We start from the raw sequence: 22,581 nt of genomic DNA on the forward strand, positions 1-22,581 counted from the left end.
AAAGAAAATCAACTCCCTTTAAGACTGCAGTTGCTTACAGATCTCCATCTTCCCCTCCTTGTACCATCCCTTCCCTTTGGTTCCTTGCCGTCATCCTGGCTGGGATCACCTGCTACAGACTCAACCCATCCACCTTTCACCTCCTCTTGGCTTTCCCTCCGTAGCCTCGGGCTACGCCGGCACCACCAGCGCACCCGGCACGCCCTGACCCAGTTCTCACAGCGCATTTTGCTCCCTGGGGCAGCTCCACCTCACTCCACCCGAGCACCACCACACTGCTGAACACTGCTGAAAGCAGCTCGGGACAACCAAGCGAGCCAGACTCTCCAGTCCAACCACTGCTTTATCACACTCGCTCATTTCCACCCCGCCTGGCCAGCCGTCACCTGGGAGAGAGCTCTTTGTCCCTTCACTAACACAGATTTCACCGACCTGGCCTTGCAAGTGAGAAGGAGTTACAACAGTTCAACTGTGATTCCTTGTCCCTGATACTGAGACCTGAATAATTACAAACTGTTGCAGACATGAATGTCACGTTTCCAAGTACGTTTTTCTCAGATGTGAAAGTGGGACCTAAACAAAGTGTTTGTTTATAGCTGTAACCTGCTTGGCTTACGACATAAGCAGCTTTGTATCCAGCTGGTGATCACCCTTAATATGAAATTAACCAGTATTAGGTTAATTAGATATCCACCATAGCTTGAGAATTAATTTTCATAATGCAAAAGTGACCAGTATCCGTACATAAAGACCTGTTTCTGGCAGCTTTCGAGACATCCTTCCCTTTCAAAGCCTTGCATGTGTATACATTTTCTTGTTCCTTCCATCTCCTCCACCCAAGTGAATTCTCTTTTCAAAACTCAGAATGTTTCAATGCACTGCTAAAGTTCTTACCTACTCAACTGTTTAAACACTTGTTTATGAGCTCTGCTAAATCTTACATGTTGAACAACATGGACTGAAAGACACAAGCTCCTATTCAGTTTTGCAATGATCTGTCAGAAAACGTGAATAGATAAAGCACAGGTGTGTCTGCTCGTTTTACCCATGCCTGAATGAGGCTAATAAAGAAACAAGACTCCAGCATCTGCTTCAAGTTAAGAAAAATATTCCTTTTTCCAATAGCACAGAAAGTAACACTAGTTAATTTGCCTCTATCGTAAGTTTCAAGAAATTGTGTCAGAAGATTTATCATCAGACTTGGTAAATCCTTTTATCACCATAATCTCATAGATAAAGCTGTTTCCTATTCCAAGAAAGTATAGTTGGCAAATATGATTTGTTACAGATGATTGATGCCCATCTCTGTTACCTCTGCTGAAATACTGCATTGCAAACCCTGCATGAATCCTGTGGAAAAGGTCTCTTTTATTTTTGGCCACACATCTAAGTGGGGATGTAGCACAGCCAAGAATGCCACACACTGTGCAACAGTGACTAAATGCAGCCTTGAAATGCAGCCATAAACCAGGAAGATGTACAGGGCTGGAAAAAAGAAATACAGGAATTAGCAGCAAACAGTGGAGTCTGCAAAAAAATTATTGTTAGTCAACCATGGTGGTTGCTTATTGAAAAGTGACAGAGTGCAGAGATGTTTTGATTAGCTTCTCCAGCAAAAAATCACTCTATAAAAAAAGAAAACTAAAGAACCCTCAAACCATCCTCTGCCAGTTATTTCCAGTTATAGTTTAGAGGCACGACCCTTCTTGGATATCTGGTTAAAAGCTGTTTAAAATCTTTCCACACTATTCAAGTAATTCTGTGTGTAGCTCTGAAAAATAAAATATTCTCATCATGTTCATATTAATCTCAAGGAAGAAGTATTCAAAGCCCTCTAAAATGCCTGTGCATCAACCTCTGGCCTGAGCTTACACAAATTACCTGTCACAGAGTGAGAGGTTTGCACTTCTGTCTTTAAGCTGATGTCCTGAAATACAGCTCCAACTAGAATGCTGTTGCTGAGCAGGCAAGGTACTTGATCAGCAGGAGGTGAACTGAAATAACATGGCCCTTGTGAACAGGAGGAACACCAGGCAGACGACAATGATGAGTTTGGAACTGCTCCCCTTTGGATAAGACTGCTCTAAGGATGAAGAACTGATGTCTGAGTTAGGAACTGAATTACGGGAGAATATTAACATTTAACATGAACTCAAGTTTCATCTGTAGATAGACTGGGAGAACAGAAATGTCCCATGAGAGATGCCACCAAGGCACACTTCTCCATCCTGACTTAGTAGCATCAACTAGAACAAGAGGCAGGGCAACTGCTTTACACAATACTGATGACAAATCAATGATATTTGAAAAACTGGGCGACTTTGATAAAAATCCCTGTGAATAAAGGTACCCTTAATGGACACTGATCATATGTGTACCAAGTATTTTACAAGTAGAGACCAAAATAAAATGTCTTTATGTCAGAAAGTTTATGGACTAAACCAATTCCAGAGAAATGCAATGGTAAGATACACACCATGGAGAAATGAGTTGGAGCAGAAGTAAACAGAGCCGTGCGAGCTCTGGGAATAATAAATCCTGGGGTTTTTTTATATGTGTCTTGTGTTTGCTGACTTTGGTGTCAAATAAAGGAACACACTGACAGAAACTTCTTTCTTATTTGGAACATAGGTCAAATCTCCTTTCTGCTGCAGACTGTCCAGGTCACTGGAGGAATCAGTTTGCACTGCAGCATGTCTTATTTCAGCAGGGAAGGTGCTGGGCCTTCCTCCTGTGCCCAAAAGCCTACTTAAAGGAAGGAATGGATGATACAAAAATGGTTCACGAGTTCACAAGCTGTTAAGGAGTTGACAGACAGATAGTACAGTATCGCTAAATAAGTTTTGTTTCTTTAGGATACCAGCCAAGATTTTATAATGCTACCATGCTGAAAGCTCAGACTATGTAGGTAGGTTTTTTCCCCTCATGTAACACTCCTGTTCCCCAATCACATACATTTTGGACACCTATAAAGTGTTCGGTGGGGAATAAAAACAAATAGGCCTACCCAATGTTTTAAGAATCTGCATAACTTGCCATTGATTGAAATTTTGTTTCCTGTAGATGTTAACATCTTTGTAACAATATCACAAGCTTACAACACTGTTTCTCAGCAGCTACACATTGAAACAGTCAAAAAAGCCCAAGTCTCTTATGATACCAAAAAAAAAAAAATTGAAATCATGCTTCAATTTACTTAAATATACCCATGTGATTCTTAGCCCACATGCAAGTACTCTAAAGGTCTTCAGTTACACTGAATCACAGATATAAAATTACCTGCTAATGATACCTTATTTCTGCAAATTTTAAAATGTTTTCTACCTATTGATAGGTAAAGCTAATTTTTACCTTCTGACTCGCTTGATTTAATTATGCTGTGGTGAAACCTTAAGGAAGTTAATACAAGATTTTCAAAGGCATAAATGAATGGATACTTTGGGTTGGGGATGAGATGGAAGCTGACAGAGCTCCATTTTTGTTCCGTCATGCTTGGTAGTGCTGTCTTGTTTATTGCTAGCAGAGTGTCTGTTGACTTTCATTCTTGCATAACCTCCAGAGATGGATTTCTAATGCAAAACCCACAGTGACTTCTTTACCTAATCAAAGAGGTGATGACAGGGCTTCACTTATAGAGAAAGACAGTAAAGAGAAGAGTTTTCTCTCATCTCAATAGAAATTTGGCAAGAGGCAAGATGCTAATGAAGGGCAGAGAACAGCCTGTTGGGAAGGGACAGGTGAACTTGTGTGCTTGGGAAGACATTGTACACAGAGGGATGCGGAATGGTCTTGCAGACATTACTTCACGCTGAAAACTGCTGCTGCTAACAATACATCCTCTGCTAGAGGACCGAGGGGCCAGCCTGCTCAGCTCCTCATCCTTACAGTAGACACATGGAGAAAAAACATGCTTCCTGAAGCCCTTCTTGATCCTGAATATCTTTGGCTCAAGACAGTCATCATGTGCACAATTTTATTTCTTTACCTTTCACTGGTGAGCAAGAGATGCAAGGAGGTCAATTAATTCCTCTTCAGGGAGGTAATAAATTACACCTCTTCTTGGACAAAAGGTTCAACCCAAGGTGAAGCCAGATTTTATTAAAGCTGCTCCTCAGTTCACAAAGCACAAGTCTCCTGTCTCAGGACGCAACCTCGTAATTATTTTGCCAAGTCTTGCTAGTGCTCACAGAATATCCAACATTTCACACTACGCACATCAACCTACCAGTGCCATTAATATGCATCTGAAAATAGACACAAATTATGGAATAGATACATTTTCTATCCCTTGAAAACAGATTTTAAGAAAAAGCTATTAGACTTGGCATATATCAACAGCATACTTATCACAGCATGAGAAATAAAAATATTAGCTTTTTTCTTCAAAAGGTGTTGGTTTTGGCAAACGTACATTTTTGATTTGGAATCTGTACTTCCTTCTTGGTTACGAGTAAGAAATAGATTTAAGAAGCAAAGGTTCTGAGTTTAACTTGAAAAGACACTGTTAAAACATGTATTGAGAGCCAAAAAGTAATAACAGACAAGTTTTGCCCAGGAGGCATTCTTCCCAGATCATTTGATAAAGTAATTTCTTATTTGCTAAAGTAATTTCTTATTTGCTAACCTGCGATAAAACTGGGCTGTACATAGAGAGAAATGAAAATCTGCTTTGTAACACCCCTTACTATTTATTTACCCACAGATGCACCAATCCAATGCTTAAAGGCTTATTTCACAAGGAGTTTTTTTGTAACCTAAAGCAAGCAGAAAGGAACCAAGGATAAGGCCCACAGGGGAAGGTGATTGTGATTAGAAGAGAGGAAAAGGGATGGAGACTGCATCCAAACAGTATGAACAGGGTTTCTTTTCCTTTCTGATCAAAATAGAACAATCAAAAGCCAAGAAGATTTCCCCCTTCAAGATTAACATATCCTGATATCTGATAGAACCTCCCAGACAATCTTACCACCCACGTATGAGCACAAAAAACCTGTTTATATAACACTGATGCAAGGAAAATATTGCACAGAGGAGCAATCTTAAAACAGCCTTTTATAAAGAAGAGATGACTTCAGGAGACTTGCAGACACACATTTGTGTGCCAGAGACAAAGTAGAATGTTCCCTGTGAGCATGACTGATGTCAAGAGATTGCTGGAAGTTCAAAAGCTCAAACCCAGAAACTTGCATGAATCCAATCTCAAAAAGAAGGGCAAACATGATTTTTCAAATGCTTTCCTGAACCATGAAATGCCTTCAAAAAATCTTGTTCACTTTAAATTGTTTTGTAGTTTGGTGTTGGGATCTGTGCAGCACCTGAAGTTTTGAGGTTGGTCAGCAGCAGATATATTTGATTGGATCACAGGGCTGGGATTCTTTCAGGGAACAGCTGACAATGAGGTACAATGTGACAGCCACAGGTGGTCTCAAATTTATTTCTCAAGTTATATTCCCCGACCTCCAAGGTCTCATGTAAATCACTACAGTCATTAACACATGGCTGCTAGGACTGGGTGGAAACACCTGTGCCCTGCTCTCTCCAGGCAGCACTGTGGCTGATCTTAACAGATCTCCCCCACAACAGTGTGCATAAGAACTTGGCTGCAGCTTACCTTTACCTGCAGGAAGTGCAACCTGGTGATGACAGGGGAACTAATGTCCCTTTAAGAAGACAAACACAGTTTTGTGGAAACACAAGAAATGGGCAGAAAATGGAAATTCAGAGCTAGATTGAGGGATTCTCCTGCAGAACAGCCCCGCGAAGCTCAAGAACATACAAATTGGCTGCTGTGATTCCAGATGAAGGCTGACAGCTTTGGACTGTGAAGTCTCAGATAGCTACATGTGAGTCACAGGGAGAGATGCATGGCAGCTCTTCAGGCCGTATGAATCAGCAGCAGCAACAGGGAAGCAGAAACTCAAATGGAAATTCCCGGAGGAAGCAGAGTGCAGCATTATCTCAGCTGAAATGGCTACAAGCCTCAGCTCCGCATCTCGAATTTGTCTTTCCATATTTCTTTTTTATGTGAATAAATCCTCACGTCTTGGTAGGCTGATGGAGAAGACCAAATTTTTTGGAAGAAATGACAGAGCACATGCCTGTGCTTGATCAAATGAATGAAGGCAAGGATACAGCTGAATGACTTCCAAAAACCCCTGAGATGATCAGTAGAACAGATAAGGCATTGCTGTGTTACATCTACACTGGGTGTTCTAGAAATTCAAAATACTTTAGGTGGGAGAAAGACACCTGGCCAGAACAGGTTAAATGTTACTTTGTTCTGAAGACATGGGTGTACACAGATGGCATTTACCCTGGAAATTCAGCTCTTCATCTCACAGTTTTGTGCTAAAGGTATCTCGCAGAATGTTCTAGTCATCTGTCTGAATTCATGTATCTTTAACTGTAAAACACTCCAGTTCCTCCTCCGTCTGGCACACAACACTGCCGGTCCTGCTGCCTGCTCTTCTCCTTAAATGACGTTTTTCTTCCCAATTCAATATCCATGCCACAATGACAACTCTCAGACAATAGAGAGCAACCCTCACAAAATTCCTGGCTGGGTTGCTTTCTTAAAGTATTTTCTGTGGAAAAAATTAGCTGCCAGGAATGGCAGGAATTCTCTGGCTGTGCCACTGGTCATTGTAGGCAAATTTGATTTCCTGCTTTGCTGGTTAATGCCACAAGTCCTACCCACAACAAAAGTTAATTTCTTTAAAAAGAAAGTAAAAAACCAATAATCCACAAGAGAATTCATATGTCTATGTTGGCAGAAGAAACAGACCTGCATATCATGATAAATTAGGATCTTTATGGTTGTCTTGTACCCTATAAACCAGGATTTGAAACACCACTGCACACACGCAAAGAGCAAGCTGTGAGAGAGGCAGCATGATGCTAAACAATTTTCTGGTGAAAAGTCAGATTTTGTAGAAACTATGGGAACATAACAGAAGATTGTTGAGGAGAATTATAAACATGCTGAAGTGATTGCAGCTGAGGTGTAGAAAAACACATATATCATACCAATTGTTGCTTAGCTTTGTATGTTGGCTAGGTCCAGGGTCTGTGTTTCAATAATACAGGCTGAGATAGACTTATAGGCACTCTATCAAACACGCTTGAGATTCCTTCCCTGCTGTGGGAAAGATTGAAGCAGGGAGGTAATCTACACCTGTGAGAACCCCTGAAATACAGGTGAAAACAGCAGGTTCAGAGATCCTCTAGCATGGACCAAGCAAGAACTGAGCTCTGTGGCTCTGCCCAGGTGCTGCTTTGGGGATCCCTATTTTGACAAGGTAATGAAAATAAAATAACTCTTTTCATTTCATTCAGTGTTCTGTGGTCATCCCTGGGTTCTGTACATGCCAGCTCACACAGAGACCCAAACAGGCCCTACGCAGCCATAATCTTATCATTCTGCTAGTTATTATTGATGAACTTGCTTCTGCAATGGAACACATCCAGCTACATTGCTCGCTGACATTGCAGGTAGAAGACACATTTTACCTTTCTTGTTTCTGTAAGGCAGACCACCACTTACAGCTTGCACAGGCAATTAATTCTCATGCTGAAGGGATGTAAATAGGCGGGCAATGGGACTAGTCACGCCATGGCTTTCTATTACTAATTACCTCTATTGAGCATGAATAAGCTGCTTGCCAAATAGCTACTCACAGAAGCATGACTGGGGTTCTGCATCACTTTAATCCATTTTTGGATCACTGCTGCTGACTCACCACAGAAATGCTGCCTCCTTGCACTGAAAGGTCACAGACTCACGTTGACTGGATGGTCTTCTGTTTCATCTTCATATTTAAAGGCAGCTCAAAACCAAATTCCCAGCAGGGTGCTCAGGGTTTTGCCCAGCTCAGCCCTGAAAGGCTCCATATGTCCCATTGCTGTTACCCATTATCTTGATTCCCACTCCCCATCTACATATATGAAACCTCTCCAGCCTGCAGGCAAAGTATGAACCACTCACCACCACCCTTTGAGTCCAATGATCCCGTCATTTATTAGCCCTTATAGTAGTCTGCCCATCGAGACCGTAATGTCCCAAGCAGCACATGAGGGTGGTGTGGCCAACGTCAAGGTGGTGACATCCATTACTCACCTCTCATACACAAATCTAGTCACCTCAGCATGGAAGATAGTCAAACATTATTTACCTCTTGTGCATCTATGCTTGTTATTCCAAATCACCTTTCTCCCTATGCTCCCAGAAGCAACCTTTGCTAGAAATGATCTGTCTTTTGAAGACAGGTGAAATATTTGTCTTATCAGGGATCTTTGACACGTGGGAGCTTTCAAAAGCTGATAGTGTGTGATATCACTGTGATATCAGCTAGCACACGTGAGTGCTTCCTTCCTGATCCCACACCCTTGTATGGGTTGTGATTTCTCAAGAGATCCATGACTGAACCTTCTTTCACTGCTGGTAGTTTGACAACACAGAGGCTTGGAAGACTTTGATGGTGAAAAGTGAGGCAAAGAAAGCACAGAGTACACCTTACCTGCATCTGTGGTAAGGTATAGGTCACTAAGTCATCCACCCCAGTTGTTGATGGGACATGTTTTCCTTGTTTATTATCTACTACTAATGTAGCAGTAAAAGCTGTTCTTGCTTCCCTTGGTATTCCCTGCAAATGTTGACTCCAGGAGATCTTTGGCTTTCCTAACGCCATCCCTACATGCCCCCAGAATGTTTCAAAATTCCTCTTTCAAAGGCCACTCCTGTTTCTATCTCTTGTATAGTGCTTATTTTCGCACTGGAGCTCAGTCATGGGTTATGTGTGTAGCTAAGCCAGCCTCCCAATACATTTACTTGCTTTCATGAGTAGAAGGATGAGCTGTTACTGTGCTAAGAGGAGGCTGACCTTAAAGACCTGACAAGCTGAATCTTTCAAGCCAAGGTAAATTTCTCTCTGTTATTTCTGTCATGGCTTTATCTTCCAAAATTTAATTACCTGAATTTAGAGATTTCCAGGCGTTAAGAAGGTAATGACTCCAGACCAACCTTACATATTGAGCTATGTGAAAAATTGCAGCCTTGCATGCAAAGTCTCATGCAACACACTCACAGCATTGCTACAAGAGTCAGAGACTGCTACATGTGCCCACACAGTGGTGACACCTCGGCTGCAGAAAGATGTCCCCAGTGTTTCCTGCTTCCAATGCATTGAGCTCATCACATAGCAGGACAGATGACAGAAACAAGGGCGTGGATCCAAGACCTGTGATTATTAGCTGAGAGTGCAGGTGCAAAGCAACACTTTTCTCAGGCTTGAAACCAAGGAGAAAAGAAGGCAGGAACTGAGGATGAGAAGGTCATATCTATGGTGCAGCTGAAGCAACAGGTACAGTAATTGGCAGAGAATTTTACTGAAAACCAAATTTCAATTTTTTTCCTGACGTCACTATAGCTACGAAACCCAGAGGGCAAATGGGAATTGCACTTTCCATGAACACATGCACAATGGAAACCATCCAAAATCCTGAGCTGCTGTAAGTTCCCTTTCAGTTTGTTTTTACCCAAACCAGTATCAAAATATGAAGATATTTCAGAAAAAAGCTATTATGTTGGTAGACCATTATGGCACAACTGATGCTGCAAACAGAGCAAAGAAATTACAGGCGGCCTTTACAACATGCAAGAAAGTTACTCCTATGGAGAACAGTTGCATGGCATGTTCCATTCCTCTCCTTCTAAACAATCAATGCTTTCTTTAAGATCCTTATTAGGGAGTAAATGATATTGTAGAGCAGAAAGGGGCGGAGGAAAACTGGAAGAGGCAAGAGCATGGAAGGGACTCAGATTGGATGCTGGAATATTTAACCAAATAGCTAAGTAGAACAGCTGGGAGGAGGTTCAGATATCACAGGACAGAGGTTAAACATAAACAGTTTCTGAATTTTAGAGCCTCCAAATGTTGGAGGCTATCACATTTTCAGGCCATCAGATGAGTGGGGCAGATGCTGCTGGGTTTGGTCTCATCCCAGGCTCTTTTTTGCTTTCAGACAGGAGCTTGAAAGTCCCGGAAAAGGTTATAGTCTTGTTGACTACACGTTTCTTCCAAGCCACTGCCATTCTCAGTGCAGAACATCAAAATAATGAGTTTGCAAAATAGCTTTATAATGTCTTGGAGGTTAAGGCATCCAAGGAAATAATCTATCGAAGAAATGGAACTGTTGCATGTGTTTTATAGGAAAAATGTTTCCACTAGACAAACACATTTATTGTTTTAAAAATCCAATGTCCCCTATTGTTGGTACCCAATTAACAGCAATAAAACAGCAATGAAACCATCACTAGGAAAATACCTTCTCCTGGCCAATACAGTTAGTTAAATAAATAGGTTAGCTACTGAACTGTGCTTTGAGTAAAGGCAAGTCCAGACTATGGATTCTGGAAGAACACAAAGCATCTGCCTCTGGTAGAAACACTAACAAAGTAGAAGGCATGGTCTGCAACCCACATCCCAAAGTTTAGGACTTACTGTGGCCCAACTTCCCAAGACTACCTGGAGGCAGCATGGCTGTGGGGACGTGGTTAAGCCTGATGTCCACTAGTACATGGAGAGTCTGTGCTATCAGCCAGAATTGAGTGAATCAGACTTAAAATAATCACAGAAGCTATCTGAACAAGCCATCCCACCCCAAAGCAGTCTAGCACTTCCCCAAAAGCAACAGCTTCTCTTCTGGAAGGATGCTTCACTGCTTCTTTATCACTCGGCTACCTCCTCTCTGTCCTTCGTGTGCCATAGATTGCTGGAAGCAAAGAGAGCCTCCTTGCTCCCCCACATTTGATCATCCCTCATTACCTTTCCCAACCCATTAAACAAAATCCTTTCTTCAGAAACCCGGGGTAGATGGGGGGGTGGTTTGTGGTATCAGAATTGCTTCTCTATTTCTGTCAAGCACGCACAGACACACAAAATGTTCTTACATCATTAAGATGCAAAACACATTGTTCTTGAGCAAGTGCTTTCAAAAGCAATGTTTCCAAAGCCAGCATTTCCTGAAGCCAGTGCTTCCTGTGGGCTCCCTTGGAAAAAAAGTGTATATAGAGCTGATTTCTGCAAAGCCTGATGTTCCAGCCAGCCAATTGTGCAAAACTATTGCTATAGGCTTAGAAGCCTTCACTGTGCCATTCTCTCACTGCATTAGTTGCCTCTCTCAAACCACAGCATCTCTCCCTCTTCTGCTCCTTGCAAAGTAGCATGGCCGTAACTGAGCCCAAGAATTTTGGAACTATCATCAGTCTTAGGTTCTAGAACCAGCATCAGCAGTCACACCCCCTGAATATACTAGCACTATATTTCTGCTATATAAAGTGTTTAATGGTCAATTAATTTACTGCATGGGCAGTAAAGTACATAAACATGTGTCAGAGTATTGCGGGAAACAGGGGCAAGGTGGCTAAAGAGCAAAAGAAGAAGAAGGGAGAATGACTGGAGTTAAGAGAAACCTGGGTCTCTTGTACAGGCTTCTGTGTGCACCCAGCTGCCATATTCCCTGCTTCTCAGATCCCAGCTTGTGAAGTGGGAAGCACACCCCAGCAAGGGGTTGCAAATACAAACGCGCGGAGGGCTGTGTGGAGCCACACACCTCCAGCAGCGAGGCTCGTAAACAATGCAGGGAGGAAGGAACAGTATCTGTTCCTGTAAAATAGCATCAAGCACTGAACAGGGTGAGGCAGCTGGGGCGGGGAAACAGACCAGACAGGAATGGGGAGATTCCTGCCAGGAATGAGATTCCTGGTTCATTCAGGACTCTTGTCTCGCTTGTCTGCTATTGTTTCCTTCTTTCCCAATCTGTGTTTGGAGCAGAAAGAAAGGGGAAATGGTGTGTAATTCAGAGCACAGTGCTCGACCTGGACTTACCAAATCTGTCTTTGATAAGCCTCCTGAACTTTCTAAGTCTTCACTTCCTCACCACTTCCCTCAGCCATGGATGGTATTTACAAGTGGCTCAGTGCTACTGTCAGGTGTCGCACAGCAGGGTAACACACCTTCTCCTCCAACCATGTGGCGCTCGTAAGACTTCACTAATCTTGAAGCTTCACCTACTAGTATTTCCCTCATTTCCTTGCCACCCCTTTCAGGCCAATTTTTTTTTTTTTTTTTTTTTTTTTGCTCATCCTCAGTAATATTATTCATTACTTCTCTAGCTGTTTACTTTACTTCTCTTTTTTATTAAGGAGGAAATCCTAGTAATGCCCGCCTGGGATTTCAAAATCACTCATTTCAGTTGACAATAACTGAATGGCAAAGCTTAGCCCTTGAAATCTGTCACAAATGGAAAGCAAAGATTTAGAACACTGTTGTGACAAATAGCTAATGTATAAAATGATGAGGAGGTGTATGTGATATGTATAAAAGGATACTGAATTAGGTTTCTGGAAGCGAATCCAAGAAAGGCCTTTTTCAGTCATTGCGCAAGACTTTTTGCTTTCCTCATCCAACACAAACCAGCGATTGGGAAACACTCGTACCAGGGGAGACACCTAAAGCCAGACAACCATTAAGCATGACACTGGGCGTGCCTTCATTAGAGTGCTAAGGTGTGTTAGCGCCCCATTTAGAGAAAGATAAAAGATAGCAGTTTATTTGTAAAACAGCGGAGCCCTCACCACAGTCCTTGTCTAAAGCTTCCAACAGGGATAGTCAGGTGAATGCTCAGGCTCCACAAGCAACCTCCTCCATCCCCCTCTCACCACCACACCGTGCTGTAAAGCCAGTCACTACAAGACTTTCTCCTAATGATTACATCAAGATCCAGAATTAGGACACTGCAAGACAGACAGTAAGCTTCCAGTCAAAGCAGGTATCGCAGACAGACAACCTTTAAGACTTGGGCTCTTTTGGTAAAAGTATACTGTTAGATTTGTCATTCATCCTTTAGGATGTTAACATGCCAACAGTTCTACAAAATACTCAGGTACGTGAGAAGTGCTGCTTCAAAGAGAACAGCTTGAGAAAATAGAAAGTAAACTGACTTGGATTTTAAGCAGTACTAGGTTGGAGAGCAGGCATCAGTAAAGTGCAGGGATCAGCTAAACCAACCCTGCAGAAATGTAAACATCAAGAAAAGACAGCTTCCCCTGCCTACATATTTTTATTGTTATACTTGTACAGCAACAAATTGCACTTTAAAAATTACTCCACACACACTTGAAGTTGAAAAAACAGCCCTCCACTAGTGATTAATACATTGCAAAGTCAACTCCACCACTGGTTAAGCTTTAGAAGGAAGCTACTACATGTGTTTGATATGAACTAGAGGCTGTCAGTCCACAGGACCAACAGCATTTGCATGAGCATTCCCAACTCTCTCTTGCAGTTTAGGAGAGACAAAAGCTGTGTTAGGTCCCATGATTACAAAACTTAAACAGAAGTCTAATCCATACAAGTTGTTCAATGGACACTAAGACGGTTATAAATCTAGCTTAATAAGTAACGTTGCAACTACCTACTTGTTTTCAATATTGAGGCAATTAGGGTAAACAATTAAACCTTACCTTCATTCCTTTAGTGATTCCATTTTTCTTAAATATTCCACTTTTTAAGAGGTTATTCTGTTTCTGATGATGATGATGTAGATGTCCATTGCAGACAGCACTGGGATTAGCCATCTGTTTAAATTAGTCAGATTCTCAGTCCTTAAGGGTGTCTCAGGTCTCTCTACAGTAAAAAAGACAGTGGGTTGAGAAGATAAAGTTCTTGGTTAAGGCCTGAAAGGTATCCAACTGGTCTGTCAGGATTTTCCAGGATGAGAGGAGGAACTATCTTTTGCAATATCTTTGAAACGTAAAACTTTCTTCCATACAGCTTCGGCCTCAGCAAGCTAGAATGAGAAATACATAGCAGGAGGTGTGCTCTTAAAATCTCTGAAAAATACTGCTCATCGCTGGCTCTTGCATGAACACGGCTTCTGTGAGTCAACAAGACTGCTGCAGCTATCAAGAAGTGGGTGGATTCAGAGGCGGAGACACTTAAACATATATTACCTCTTAAATACCTCCCAGGGAGAAACCTGGTTTCTTTTCTCCGAATTACACTCAGTGTAGAGCGATGTCACTCCATATAAACTGCCAAAATGTTTTGAAAATTTTAACAGAGTAATCTGTACAATTACATGCTCCATCTTGCTAAGAGCATATTAGCTGAAAACAAGTAGTATTGCCCTGAGTAAAGCAGAAACATTTCTTTTAATCTTTTCTTATATAAGAAGCACGACAGACACAACATTAACCCTGCAAAGAAATGGAAAGCATTTTGTCACTAAAATGAAAATTTATCTAGAGCTAGATCCTACAGACACGTGCACAAGTACTCACTGGAGTGAGCTGTCCCTTTAAACTCAGTTTGGCCAGCAGCAGGGGAAACGGTGTGCAATGAATGGTATTGCAATGAATGAGAAATGGAGTTTTATAAAGCTGATTAATTTAGTTTTAAAACAAGTCTGGCTTTAATCATATGTGCAACTACTAAGGAGGACTAACATACATCCTTTCTTTTAAGAAAAAAGATTTTTATTTGTGAAAATTAATATATGGTCTTTGCTGAATCAAATTCTCATGCTTCAGATTTTAGTGACAAAAAGTAAAAGTAGAAGCATCTCTGCTAGCATTTCATAGGATCCCTTTATACCAAAATAACTAAAGTTAGTGTGGAGACAGATTAAAGGAAAGCTGTGTTATAATATCAGTTTTGAAAAACAGTTAGGATGAAAGGCTGGGAGAATAAAAATACTTGAAGTTCTTTAATTAGAAAAAATTGCTATGCCATCCTAGCAATGAAATGTAAGTAATATACAGAAAGAGAAGCCTAGAACTTGAGTATGTGGAATGCAGGAGATGAAACGTTACATGAACCACTGTGAAAATACACAGGGGAACTCACTGTGTTGGTTTTGAAAACTTATCTTAGACACATAGCATATTAAATTGCTAAAATATATTTTCTTCTTTGAAGTGATTTGCAAAGCGAAATATCTTCAATGTGCTGGAAAACTTTTGGGTCCTGCTTAAGAGAGATCTAAACTTAGATTAATAAGACTGCAGTATTTTAGGTGAAGAAAACAACCCTTTAACTGACTAAAATGACACAGAAGCAGCAAAACACCAAAATGTTTTGCTTCACAATTACACAAGATTCACCATCAGAAATCAGATTTTTAAAGTTTTATCTTTTTGGTGCTTTTCCTAGGCAAGAATACCTCAATTCTGTACAAATCAGTCATGTTTAGGCTTCATTAAGGCATCTGTAAGTATAACTCAATGACAAATGAATTGTAAACATAATGTCAACAACAGTAGCAAAATAAATTGTTGGTCTTAAGAGTTCATATTTGCTAAGGAAATTAGAGACTGAGATGAGGACAAGCCTGCAGGAAGGATGGTTGGTAATACCTCCTGCCTACCTCTCACCTCTGAGCTGCTGATAAATGGAAGAAGGTAATGCGAGGCATTCTCTCTGCACCTGGCAACCCCTCCCACCAAGCAGCTTTCTTCATTTGGGAATTATGTCCTTGATTGTTACGGCAAATCAAACACCTGTAAAACACCCCATCTGCTCAGTCAGTTACTGACCATCTTCCCCCTACTGGGATAAAGACAAGAACACTTACCGGAGTAGTGCTCTTCCCCTTACCAGCTTCCCCTGCCCCAGCTAGCACCTCTGCCAGGTGCTCTTCCCGACAGGCTCAGCACCTTCCAGGGCACAAAGCAACAAAATTAACATCTCATATGTCTCTTTTATTTTTTCCCGTTAGGTTCACAAGGGAGGTGGAATCTCCAATCAGATAACGCTTCAGATAATGCAAATTCTGCTGCCAGGTCCAGGTTCTAGGTCTACACTTGATATCTGTTTCAAGACCCATGAAATACCAGTGTCCTTACATGAATGTAATAGTGAATTAAGTATGTTACAGTAATTTTAGTTTTCAGTATCTATAATATTTAAGACAACAAACAAATGGAACTTTAAAAAAATACTACATTTAAAGATGACTTTAAATGAGCAATTAAAAAAAACTCAGAGAAGAGCTGTCCATTTGGGTATCTGTTAACCATGATCTAAAAGCCAGTGCTCACGAAACAAATACCACTAGAAGTTGACTAAAATTCCTGCCCTGATCCTATTCAGAGCAAGAAGGGACAAGTCTGGCCAAATACACAAAAATGATCTGTAAACAGAATGTGATATTTCTCCTGCAGTAAAAAAACCAAAAAACCCCAACAACAAAACCAAAATACCCACCAAAAAAAAACAAAAACCAAAACAAAAAAAACCACCACCAAAATGAAAACCACCCAAAAAACCAAACCAACCAACTGACCAAACAAAAAAAAACCCAACCCAAAGCCAAAAAACCAACCAAACAAAAAACCCAAGCCCAACCAACAAAAAAACCTAAAAAAAGAATTGTGTCCTTCAGAACTCCATCTTACTCAAAGCCATCTCATCTATTACTCAGCCTTCTAGATACGTATCTATCATTTTACCAGTTATCTGCACCTAAATCTATTACTCAAAGATATGAGGAGCTGTGCTGCCTGGACACTGGAGGAAGGACTCAATAATTGTCTACTTTGCAGCACCAAAACCACCACTAGCAATACCCTATTTTTAACATTCTGGGAACTGGGAGCAAAAAATTTGCTATGCTGACCTTAAAAGAACTGCACGTATTTAACTGCAGGGGACACCAATCCTACTAAGATTATATGGGCCCTTCTCTTTAGTGGCTTGGGTACTGGTCACCCTTCGTACATTGGCAAGAAGATGGTGAATTTCTAATATTACCAGCAGACCACACATCATGTTCTACAAAAATGCTAGTAAAGTTTGCAAGACATGAGTGCAATTACTATAAATCTGTAGGAAAACCATCAATGAATTCCCAGGTTCTAGGTTTTATTCCTTGCTTTGTCATCATCCTGTTAATGCCAGTGGATTTTTGCTAACTCACATCAAAATCAGGATGAAAGTGTTTAAGTCCTTTTTAAATGCTCTGAGACAAATTGCTGAGGAGTATGGCACAAAAGTGAAGTAAAATATACTCAGTTAATTGGCCAAGGTTTAACAACAGAGCAGAGAAAACAGGAGGGGGGTAGGGTTCTGTCTAAGTTGTCTCTCAGCGTGTGAAGAAAATCACTTTTATGGTATGCACTCCCATTGTTACATAGGACAGGTTAAAAGGCTGAAATCTGCTGATGCACCCAAGAAATGGGGACAGAAACATCTAACCTCCCACTAGACTTTTGGCCCAGTCAGATATGTAGCGTCATTGGAGTGGTCACAATGTCTCCATTTAAAATAACAATACTGGATTCACAGTGTCCCCATTTATAATTGCAGTACTGGATTACCTACCAATAAAAAAACATAAATGTTGCAAGAAAGCATGAGAGCTCATCCCAGAACACTGTCATGTCATAAGCCAGAAGGACTTTGTAGGATTCCTGCTCACCCCAGAATACAGTTACTTACAGCACAGTTGTGAAATGGTCTTGCAATCTAATGGCAAGACCTCGATAATTTCAGTTCATGACAGATTCACATTTACATACCACACGAAACAATAAGCATCTAAGCAAAGACACCTGGCAGCTTTATGCTTGTTTTGAGTGGACAAACACCGATGTCAAACACGAGCTGAAAAAACTGGGAACCCAAGCCTGTTCCTTTGTTAAAATCCAGGATTCTAATAGTGTTTAAATTGGCAGCAGAGCATGCCAGTAGTGGAATACACAGTAAAAAAATCCTTTTTGCTCTCACTACAATTTCCCTTACAACAGAAATCCGTCTCATAAATTCTGTGTACCATTGATGACTTCTATTTATATTTCATGTATGTGGACACATGGATGTTGGAAGCAATTCCTGCCTCGCATATGTAGATGACTTCATGAACTGATAGGGAGACACAATTACAACAAAGCAACAGAAAGTACCAGCCATCAGCTGGTCAGTCACCTCCATTGGTGTCTTTTGAGTCATCCACACTTCACCAGCACTGGCTGTAGACTAAATTTCCTAAATGTTCACATGGAAGAACCCCATATCTACATTTGCTTCTTTACACCTTATCTAGCAATACATACGTGGGAATGAGTAGGGATTTGCCACTACACCTGGGTGTAAAACTGCACACTAATGTGGAAAGATCCCCTCAAGTGCCCTTGCACAACTTGAAGGACATACAAAATGGTTTGATATCAGTCAGGGAATAATCTAGAGCAATTCAGAACCGTGGCACAGGTGGATGCACGCAACCAGTGTTGCAACAGGGCAGGGCATGGTACAACAGGCACGGCTCCTCCATGTCTGGCAGGTCCATGCAGCCCCTGCAGAACCCTGGGGCTGGCACAGCTGCCTCTTGACACCTCTGCACCTCCTTGTTCTTCACAGTGCACAGTAAGATAACAAGACAATGGTTGAAAGCCTTAAGCATATAAAGATGCTGTCAGCCTGGTTTCTTAGGCAATATTACCAGAACCAGTTTTCTGACTGCATCCAGATGTCAATAAGCTTTGAGTACTCATAGCATTTGGAAGTTGTTGGGATTTTCTATCTGATACATGTATCTGATTGATATATGATACATAAATCCAATCAGGAATCTGTAGCTAACCTGAGGACATTTGTAGCACCTGCAACTTTTATCTCCTTGCAAGGAGTAAGGCTTCATAACTTGTGCAACTGATAGAGTTCTGTCTTTATCTTATGATACAAAAATAAAATGAATCTGACTAGAACGTCATGATCAGACAAAACCAACATTAATGCAAAAAAATCACACGAGACAAAAAGAATAACCATATAGCAACTAAGAGCCTGCTGCAGAAATCCAGCAGCAAGCACAAGTGAGCCCAGTGTACCTTCTGCTCTATCTTCTTCCAATTACAAGCCTGATGCCATTACTATACTCTTATCTGGGAATTTCTCATAAAGTTGAATCTGCAATTCTTACTCAGATAAAAAAAACCTTAACTCAGATAACTAGACCCAGTGAAGCCAATAGAACCACTCAGCCAAGCCAAAGGCTAAAAAAAACACTTTAGAAGCACCAGGTAGAGGCAAAATATTTTTCCTGAGACATTTCTCTACGGACCTCTTTCAGTAGTGATGTGATCCATAGCCATGTACCCTCTAGAGCCGTGCAAGGCAGATTTCAGTTTACTTTTCCAAGACGTCTGCCAGTCAGGCTGATTTGCTTGCTGAGCTCCGTAATTTGCCAAGAGCCAGCGTGGTATTGTCATTGTTTCCACTGGACATGATGAACGGAGCAGGGGCAGCTTTGTGCCATCTGTTCCTTCTCTGTGTCATCACCACGTCGCTTCAGACAAGTCATTCTCCACTACAAACACCTGGAACATTAAGACAACTGATGCTTAACAAGGTAGACAAATCTCATTACTATTATACTAATAAAACTGAACAAAGCAGACATAGCTTTGACCTATGTTTAATAATGAAATGTCAGTCTCTGAACAGGAAATTATGAAGTGACTTCACACAAAAGTTAAAAGTCATTGCTTATTGTTCTTGGAATGTAATTTTTCAGTGCTTCCAGAAGCATGAGACTTATGCAGGCCCAGATGGGAACTAGTAGTGCTACTCAGGAAAAAAGAAAAAAGTAGGATTGCAAAATACCCCATTTTTTAATCTAACAAGTTGCTCTGTTTTGCAATTCTTATTCATTCAGTGAAGCACTTCATTGAATTAGACCCAGTGAGGTCAATACTCATGCAAGTAGTAGTTACGCTTCAAAACCTTTTTATTAGCATTACTAAACTTAGTGACATGACAGAGTAGATTATTTGCCTTCCCCATTGCCAGCAAACAAATCATTTCAAGACATGCTATAGAATCAGATTTTTGTGTTACATGTGACTCCATACATGTGCTCTCTGTAGACTTATTTCCTCTTGTCACTACCTACAGTTTTGTTATTCACACTTTCAATTTTGTTCATCCTATCTCTTAGGGAAGTACAGGTTGAGAGAGAAAAAAACCCAAACAAAACTCCAAAACCTGTGTTTCCCAGTTATGGTAAAGAAGTGGTAGCTGAGTTGCCGTATAAAAACTTAATATTTTTCATTCAGTTGCCTCATGATACTTTATTATGGTTGACATTAGTTATTTTTACCCTACAATGTCAAACAGATGGAAGAAACCAAAATACTGTTCACTTTACCTACCTACTGTAAACTTTCAAAAGCTTTGTCAGATCCATTTTTTTTCTATTTTCACTTGTGCAGAATTTCTTTTCACTATCAAGAGTTTTGCTCTCCCTGCAGCTTGGCATAAATAGTTGCAATTCTGTTTTAAGCAGACTTAACTGCAATTCTTTCTCAATTTCATGCCTCACTGAAGTCAATGGAGCTCTGAAGAGGCGCCAAGTGTCAGATGGGAGACTGAAAGGGGGAAAGAGAATTGAGAAATTAATTCTAGAAATTGCTGCCAAATGCAGGAAGGGCAACATTACAAAATTATCCCAAGAGTTTTTTTAAATTCGTAAAGTTCTGAGACAAGTGTTTTTTGAAGTTAGTTTAAGACTTATATTTATCATTTTGACAACAAAATAAAATGTTATTCCTTACTTGAAGTTATTCGTATTAATGGTTCAGTGCAGAAGTCTGAAACATCCAGCATTCGTTACAGAAGCTTTAGGAACACACTCTGGTGTTCCAGAAACAGGGCCATGTTTCAGGAGCTACAACTCCAAGAGTTCAGTTCAAAGCTGGTACATATACCAGAAAATAAAATTAATTGAAAGTTTCCCAGAGCAGCAGGTCCTATTCAACACAGTTTCAGTCAAAAAAGATTTTCATTAAACCCAGTCAAGTTTAGGATTGGAGTCTTTTAACTCTCCTGCCAAGACACCAGAAAACTAAAGTTTCTTTCCTGTGGTATTTGTTTGTTTTTATATTCCATGTAATCTCTAACATTATGCACAGTAAGCTTGTCAGACCTCAGTAAAGAGCTGGAATCAAATGTTACTATTTTCCAGTCTGCAGTTCTCTTTTGAAACAAATTCCAATTCAAACAAAGCAGCATATTTCATATTGTTGGAGAAGAGTTGGGCAAGTTGGGCCTTAGAGAACTTTTAGACAGGTGGCATTCCACTCTCCAGCTGTTCATTCCTTAGCTGGGGAGGCAGCTTTTGCAGCTGCATTTAGCACCCTATTGCTTGAAGTGGATTTCAAAGCAACGTCTTCTACACAAGATTAGCCCATGGCAGAGGTCCTGTGCTGCTTTTTCAACGCTGCTAAAATTTCAAGCCATTAAGTGATCAGCTACAACCTGCTCTGAGAGTAGTGCATGCCCTTCAGCTCCAGCACTCTCACTGTAGCTAACAGACATCTACACCAGTCTCTTACCTGGACTAGCTCCTTTCCTCACCTGCTATGCACTATGCTGGCAAACAGCAGCTGATGTCATAGAGTTACTGCATCATTACAGTTTCTTTGCATAAGGTTTCCTTCTCTTCCTTTTATCTGCTAAAAATGGAACAGAGGTGACTCATGACCGAGATAAGTGAAAACTAAATACTCAGCAGTAAGGGCTCTGCTGAGGTTTCCACTGCCTGAACTGGTTCCCTTCTTATGCTCATCCATGGGATAAACCTATTCCTGGCAACACCTCAGCCCCTTGGACCATGCCACAGCCCTGGGGGGGCTGGCTGGATCCCCCAGCCCAGCCTCTCCCCAGTGCCATGCCTTCCCCGTGGCAAAAGCAGTGCTGGTGGAAGGTCTTCACCTGGCTGATGGTCCAAAGCTTCAGCTCATTCCCTTTGCCATGGGGCCTGGCTGTTGTACTCCTGCCAGTCTGTGCAGGACAGGTGAGCATCACCCCCAGCAGGGTGGGGGAAGGTTTAATAGACTGTTTCCATTGCAAACAGATGTATAGGGGAAAGGAGTTGAGCAGGCTTTGAGAACTGTCGGGAGAAAGTCTCGAGATGGAGGTTTACTATTGTACTTCTGTGAAAGGAATGCCAGGAAAAAGCCCTTACTCCTCCCTTCCTTCCCACGGCAACAGCCATGCTTCAAACTCCAACCTTTACCAGTCCTAGCAGCCAATTTAGCTCCTAAGATTTCTGGTCCTGGAAATAGAGACAGCTGAGCCATGGCCCTTCGACTGCTCTAGCTGCCCTGGATGACTGGCTCTTCTGTCTAACGTGTAAGGCAGGGGTGGAACAGATCTGGCAAAAGCATTTGTTCATGGGGGCCAGTTTCTACAGCCCTGGGAGCCACCTGACATCAACAGGTGAGTACAGGAACTGCTACTCCTTGTCATGGAAGAATTTCAGAATTATGATACTGTTTCTAGCCTTTTAAAACAGTGTGAACATTACCTCTTTGTCACTAGATTTCTGAGGCCAGGAGACACTGCCAATCATTAGATTCAAGATTAGAATAATTAAATTCAAGATTAGTACAGTTTTACTCAGACAGTGTAGCACTCTCCTAGACCAAAGCCTGGTGCTCTATTAGTGATCTGAGTTTGACTAAAGGATCTCTCAGAAAAATTCTCTGATGTAACTAGAATTGCTCAACAGTGGGAAACG

The 22,581-nt window shown here is 41.2% G+C and overlaps 1 protein-coding gene across 3 annotated transcripts in view; it reads right to left on the minus strand.

The window, feature by feature from the left end:
- SPTLC3 (serine palmitoyltransferase long chain base subunit 3) overlaps window positions 1-21,530 on the minus strand; it is a 90,343-nt gene extending 68,813 nt beyond the window's left edge. The window contains exons 1-5 of one of the 3 annotated variants that reach the window (XM_017745332.1): window positions 21,417-21,530; window positions 20,209-20,428; window positions 19,123-19,378; window positions 15,634-15,715; window positions 13,523-13,685 (exon numbers count right to left, since the gene is read on the minus strand). In XM_017745332.1, the coding sequence (XP_017600821.1) occupies window positions 13,523-13,636 (114 nt within the window). In that variant the 5' untranslated portion in view covers window positions 13,637-13,685; window positions 15,634-15,715; window positions 19,123-19,378; window positions 20,209-20,428; window positions 21,417-21,530. Of the gene's footprint in view, window positions 1-13,522; window positions 15,382-15,426; window positions 15,614-15,633; window positions 15,716-19,122; window positions 19,379-20,208; window positions 20,429-21,416 lie in introns of those variants that run through there. The other 2 variants (XM_008642005.2, XM_017745333.1) reach the window with 2 other exon arrangements.
- Between the last annotated feature and the right edge of the window lie 1,051 nt (window positions 21,531-22,581).

The sequence above is a fragment of the Corvus brachyrhynchos genome, unplaced genomic scaffold (assembly GCF_000691975.1).
Source record: "Corvus brachyrhynchos isolate BGI_N302 unplaced genomic scaffold, ASM69197v1 scaffold69, whole genome shotgun sequence".
Taxonomy (NCBI): Eukaryota; Metazoa; Chordata; class Aves; order Passeriformes; family Corvidae; genus Corvus; species Corvus brachyrhynchos.